A 6,864-nucleotide genomic window follows, 5' to 3' on the forward strand; every position below is an offset into this window, starting at 1 on the left:
AATATAATTTTTCATATTATCATTTGGTCTAAGGAAACACTGCTACACACTATCCAAAAAAGATGCATATCTGCTTAAAGGGCAAGTGGTATATAATTTGTTTTGTATATAAAATTGCTCATACAATTATTAACAGAAAAGTCTAGAAACGTGTTGCTTGCTACAGACTGTTGCTATTTTTTGAATGTTACCTTCTTCTTCTTTCGGCTGCTCCCGTTAGGGGTTGCCACAGCAGATCATCTTCTTCCATATCTTTCTGTCCTCTGCATCTTGTTCTGTTACACACATCACCTGCATGTCCTCTCTCACCACATCCATAAACCTTCTCTCAGGCCTTCCTCTTCTCTGGCAGCTCTATCCTTAGTACCCTTCTCCCAATATACCCAGCATCTCTCCTTTGCACATGTCCAAACCAATGCAATCTCACCTCTCTGACTTTGTCTCCCAACTTGAGCTGACCCTCTAATGTACTCATTTCTAATCCTATCCATCCTCGTCACACCCAGTGCAAATCTTAGCATCTTTAACTCTGCTACCTCCAGCTCTGTCTCCTGCTTTTTGGTCAGTGCCACCGTCTCCAACTCAGATAACACAGCTGGTCTCACTACCGTCCTGTAGACCTTCCCTTTCACTCTTGCTGATACCCGTCTGTCACAAATTATTCCAGACACTCTTCTCCACCCATTCCACCCTGTCTGCACTCTATTTTTCACCTCTGTTCCACAATCTCCATTACTCTGTACTGTTGATCCCAAATATTTAAACTCATCCACCTTCGCCAACTCTACTCCCTGCATCCTCACCATTCCACTGACCTCCCTCTCATTTACACACATATATTCTGTCCTGTTCCTACTGACCTTCATTCCTCTCCTCTCCAGAGCATATCTCCACCTCTCCAGGGTCTCCTCGACATGCTCCATACTCTCGCTACAGATCACAACAAATGAAAAGATACTAAGAAGCTGGGCACTTTCTCTTAAAAACCATTGCTACTAAAACTTCTCTCATCCAAAGGCTTGTATCCGAAACCTATAAAACGTCTGCATTCTGAAAATTATAGATATCTAAACCGGGTGTAAACACATGCAGCCAACCTATTTAGTGTCAACTAACAACCTCCTTGAAAAGTGGAACATAAATACCAGCAGTTCTTACATCAATGGTGAAAATGAAAAAATACATCAGATACTGTAGTAAAATTTGATTTATTTTGTCAAAACCTTCAGTTATCACTATTGTTTTCTCTCCTAGATATGTGTGTTGAATGACTGCAAATCACTAAAGTTTATACAACAAAAAATATTCACTCTTCAAATAATGTATTTCAATGTGTTGTATACAGATGTGCCTCATATACCACAGTTAGTTGAGTCATGGTGTCAGTGTTGCACAACAGAAACAGTCCTCATAACAACCTTATCTACTCCCTTTTTTAAAAGGACACTTCTTAGTTTTGTCTGTCATTCTTTTCCTCCATCCAACAGTCGGGAAATGTGCATGCTTATGTATAGGGATGTGTTTGAATTTACTTAATTGTAACATAAAAATTTACTGTACTATGCACCCTGTGCTAGCTAGGATAGGCCCCAGCAGACCCCCGTGACCCTGCTTCGGACTAAATGGGATAACAAATGACTGATTTACTGTGCTAAGAACGTTCATGTTTAATGGAAAATGAATACAAATTTGAATCCTCTGTCTTGATAAAGGAGTTTCCAAATATTTAACTAGTACTTGAAAGAGAATCTGAAACTAGCGAATCGATAACTAAATTATTCAGAGCATAAGATAATCTCTTACGAAAAATGGTTTGCAGTAGATTAAATGTCATAACAAAACAACAGGCAAACTGAACAATCAATGCCACGTTTATAGTGCTCTAACAAGCAACCCAACATGAAGTTTCGGCTGATGCATCAGAAACAAAAATGACTGATGGGTTTGTGGATGGCTACAGACAAATAAAGCTAACCCAAAGTATACTGACAGCATCTCATTTAAAACAAACTTGCAGTCACGTGAAAAGGCAAGTGTGACCTCCTTAAACTCACAACATTTCACAACATAACTAATAATCATGTAGTCCTCACCAAGTACTAAAATTAGATCATTCTAACCTTAGATGGTAATCAAACTGAATAAACATATAACAATACCATATTTTATGTTATCATTATTCACTTAACAAAGTATAACCCAAAATACAGAAACTCAGAAAAAGCAGAAGCACCCTTTCTGTCTAATTACCTTCTTACTTCATGTGTAGAGTCTGGTTCTGCTAATCAAGTACAAGTGGTAAGTCAATAAGCAGGAAATGCAACCACCACTTGATAAAAATTGAACCTCTGATGGTTTAGTCTGATGCATCTCAACCTCTGCAGTGACCTCAGAGAAGCAATCATTGCTGCTCTTCGGTTTTGGAAAGGTCATACGATCATTTCAAATACTGTGCAATTTTTTTGTTTCCTTTTCATTTTACAGCAAGGAGGAAGCTCATTTACAAATGCACGACATTCAGAACACACGTCAATCTTGACATAAAATTACCCAAAATCAGAATATGAGTGAAACAGCATTGAACGCAACATATACATCCATGAATATGCAGGCTTTTTGTAAATGGTAAATTTATTTTCATAATTCTACAGCTGAAAAAGACTGAACACGTGTAATTTTGTGGAACGATCGTCAGTGAAATGGCCCTTCTCTCCAAAGATCACACTGAAGAATTTATTGACAAAGTTGCAATTGAAAGAATAATGCTTCCAGAAAATTGTCATCTATACAGACAAGATGATTTGTTTGGTTATTTGGTTTGTTATACACAAAGACCCGTTCTTCCAAAACTCTACAGCATATAGTGTAAGCACGAGAATCTGAGTGCAGTCATAAAGAATTTGCGTGAGGATGGTCATTTGGGGTTGTTTAGCAACCACTGGATCTGGAGGCTTTCATTTAGTTCACAATGGACATCTCTTTATGTCACAATATTCTAGAGTAAAATGTGAGTTTCTGTCTAACACCTAACACTTGGCTGAAATGGATCCATACAACAGGGTAATCACCCTAAGCATAAAAGTAAATGTACAACTTAGCAGCCAAAAAAGAAGAGAATTAATGTTTTAGTATGGCCAAGAAAAATCTCAACTCTACCTTTATATGCTGTGGTGGCACCCTGACTGAAATGTGCGTAAAAAAATGTGGAATGATTTAGCCAGGGTGGTAGCCCTGATTCAAGTTTCTTCTTTGTTTGCTTAAAGGTTTTGTTGTTTTATTAAATGTTATATCTTTTTATTTTAATAATTATGTTCATTATACTGATGTGCCTTTTCTTCATCTATGTAAAATGATGTTTTCTTTGATTATGTCTTCAATAATTATTTAATTTATAAGTACTGTGTTTCTTTCTGTAAAATAGTGTTCTCTTATGCCCTTTGTGTTCTGTGTGTGGTGTGTTAAAATTTACTGGTGTTATTGTTAAGTATTCTGTTTTCTTTGATTTGAATTGCTGGCTTTCAACCTTTGCTGCTCTGGATTTGGGATTTGTCCTATGGATTGTGTTTTTGGGACTTTGTCATATGATTGCCTTTTAGGCAACTCCTTTTGCTTAGTTGGGTATTTATAAAGATTATTTCATGGATGATTTCTCAAACCATAGGTTTTAGGACTTCCCTTTCTCTTGAAGGGCACGTTTAGATTTTGGAACACTTTCAGAGCATATTTTGAAGCTGAAACTCCTTTTAGGTTGAAGCAGGCCAGTAGGGTATGGTATTCAGCTATTTGGGGGTGAAGCCTATTCTAGGCCTGCCTGGCTTATGGAGTCTTCAGGAGGCCACATAACCCCTTTCACTAAGGTTCTTGTTCCAGATCATAACAAAATGGCATAAAACATCAAAAAACTGACACAGAGTTGTATGAAGCAGTGTGCTTATGTGGGATGCTAATTAAAAATAGATCTGCAAGCTACTGATTCATGGGTGGTACTTAGGTTTTTCCACATATGGCATTTGTATGCTGGCATATTTTTTGTTGACTAAATAATGACAAAGAAAAGTCTGTTACATGTTGTTTGGTACTTAAGATTAATTGTATCTAGTTTAATGCCTTGGTGAGTATTAGATTACATCTTCTTCTTCTTTCGGCTGCTCCCATTAGGCATCGCCACAGTGGATAATTTTTTTTCCATATTTTCCTGTCCTCTGCATCTGCATCCAGCCCTGCAAGCAGGTCTTCCAACTTGCAAGGAAAACTCAGGGGTTGAGGGTAGGATTGGCACTCCATCCACTGTAAAAAACCTCACACTGTTCCATTCAATTTGAACTAGTGTGGTGCTGAAGTGCCACCCGTTGCACGGCTGCGATCAGGTCCTAATTTTAGATCCTCAAGTGGTTTATTGTGTGGTAGGAGCGGCAACTCACTGTTATCAGTGCATGCTCCCAGAGTTGCATCTTGCTGTGTTACACCCATCACCTGCATGTCCTCTCTCATCACATCCATAAACCTCCTCTTAGGCCTTCATCATTTCCTCTTGCCTGGCAGCTCTGTCTTAAACATCTTTTTCCCAATATACCCAACATCTCTCCTCTGCACATCTCCAAACCAACACAATCTCGCCTCTCAGGCTTTGTCTCCCAACCTTCCAACTTGAGCTGACTCGCTAATGTACTTGTTCCTAATCCTGTCCATCCTCATCACACCCAATGTAAATCTTAGCATTTTTAACTCTGCCACCTCCAGATATTGTTGTATATTTAAGGCAAAAACTAACTGAAAAGAAAGTACTTGGTAGACCACATTACTGTATGTCTGGGTAAGTTTAAAATCGTGAAAGCAATAGTGAAACAAAAAGGTTAGTCTATAAGTAACATGAATATAAACCTAAACCGTTTGTGAGAACAGGACATTCAACTTAGGACATCTCACAAATTTCTATTGAAAAAAATTTCCAAAGCAGAAATTTGAAAGTCCCTTCAACTTCTGTATACTAACAGGTAACTACTTAGCAAGTTCTTTCATGGTTCTACTAATGCAATAAAAATACTTCCTAACATTTCTAAGACATTAACCATTTTCCATCTGCGGCCTCCATGATCATCTTGTAAAACTAATTTAAACGTAATTTCTAGAATCCACCTACTAATTCCATTTATAATTCTAAAACCTTCCTTCATGTTTACTCTTAATCTTTGTTTTCTTAAAACTGAAAATATTGAACTTCACAAATCTTTTCAAATACACTGCAAACCTTATGGAATAGGCTTGGGAACTTGCCTTTGGGTTTTCAGGGCTGCTGTACTTTATGTAGTACGCAGTCCAAAACAGCAAGCAGATGTGACTTCAAAACTGTGTTATACAGCTGAAGTGGGTCTTCTTTATGACTTATATTTCATACAGCATGCTATGGAGCCCAATAAACCTTTAGCCTTTTTAAATTACTTCTGTAAACTGTGTGCCTTTGGACAAGTATAAGCTCTGTATAATTCCAGCATTGCTGAAAACATTTCACTTCTAATCTGTAAATTTTACATTTACGATTTTTATATCAAACTTCATGTACATTTTTATCCATATCTATATTTGTTCAGGCTCATCTACAGTCATTTTAGTTACTCTGCTACTTTACTTAGAAAGGCATCAATCGCAAATTAAACTAATTTGCTATTTAGATTTATATATATATATATGTTTGTCAAAACACAACCGCTCTGCAAGCACTCCTGAAAATAGCTCGTTCACAGCACGTTCCTAGTAGCTACAATTGAAAAAGGTGATTTCTATATCCCAAAGCTGTAACTGCAAACACACCGCCTTTCAATTTTAAAGGCGACTCAGGGTGCTGAAACGGACAGCTCCCTTTGGGAACAAACTTCCGTTCTCTTCCCTGCCAAATGAATTCCTTTACGTAAAAATTAATTTGATTATACTGACAGTAGAGTTATGCAAAAGTTGGCATTGTTCTTAACTTCTCGATAAGCAGTTCAGGCAAGATTAAATTAAACGTTCGTACAACACTGCTTGGGAAAGTGAACTGAACAAAACCCCACCATCCAAGAATGGTATCTGCCGTAAGATATTGACTATACATACGCTAATATTTAGTAGCATTTCTTAGTATTACAGTAATGTGCAATATGACATAAATGAATTTTTGTAATATCACAATTAGGCCTGCGAGCTCATCATCGGTCTCGCGTGCTGCCTCGCCGTTACCTGCCACGCCCCCCACCCTCTCTTCTCCCTACTCAAACCCGGAGATGGCTTATTACCTCGATGGCCTGGCCGAGCTCCAAATCGAAAGTGACGACACAGACGCACTCCACCCAGCAGGAGAAGCGAGCCCAGGGCATGCGACTGGCAGCAGAAACACTTTTCTCCGATTTCGCGTAGGTTCGGGCATGGCCGCTTTCGTACAGGTCCATCACAAATCAGTAAGTCGGTTCTTTCATTGTCCTGGATGCTGCTGTAGAAGATGCGGGAGGTGAATTTTGAGAAAAGATATTTTGCAGCGCCCTCTGTAGTGTAGGACCACAAACAAACTCACGTATGTCGGCACCGCTGTGGCCCTCGAAGTGGAACGCAGTGATTCTTGAACAATGGTATCAAATCAAACGCGTTCTGTTTAACTAAAACATTTTCCCAGAATTATCAATCATTCATAGCGTAACTCGTCTGCCTGTAATCCTGTCCTTAGCACTTAGCATTGAATAAATTAATTTATATGGTGATAAACTTATATATTTTTTTGTTTGGGCATCATGTCCAACAAACTGCTTAATTAAGAAAGGCGTAGAAGGTTTGGAGTCCAGCACTAAAATAGCTACACCGGCATATCCTGTCAACTGTCAACTTAAGTTGAAATAG

General features: G+C 38.4%; 1 protein-coding gene across 1 annotated transcript in view; it reads right to left on the reverse strand.

The window, feature by feature from the left end:
* Positions 1 to 6,530, reverse strand: part of dennd6b (DENN/MADD domain containing 6B) — a 59,064-nt gene extending 52,534 nt beyond the window's left edge. Inside the window, 1 exon segment of the mRNA XM_051935231.1 lies at positions 6,270 to 6,530. Within this exon segment, the coding sequence (XP_051791191.1) occupies positions 6,270 to 6,422 (153 nt within the window). The 5' untranslated portion in view covers positions 6,423 to 6,530.
* Between the last annotated feature and the right edge of the window lie 334 nt (positions 6,531 to 6,864).

Source organism: Erpetoichthys calabaricus, chromosome 1 (genome assembly GCF_900747795.2).
Source record: "Erpetoichthys calabaricus chromosome 1, fErpCal1.3, whole genome shotgun sequence".
Lineage (NCBI taxonomy): Eukaryota > Metazoa > Chordata > Cladistia > Polypteriformes > Polypteridae > Erpetoichthys > Erpetoichthys calabaricus.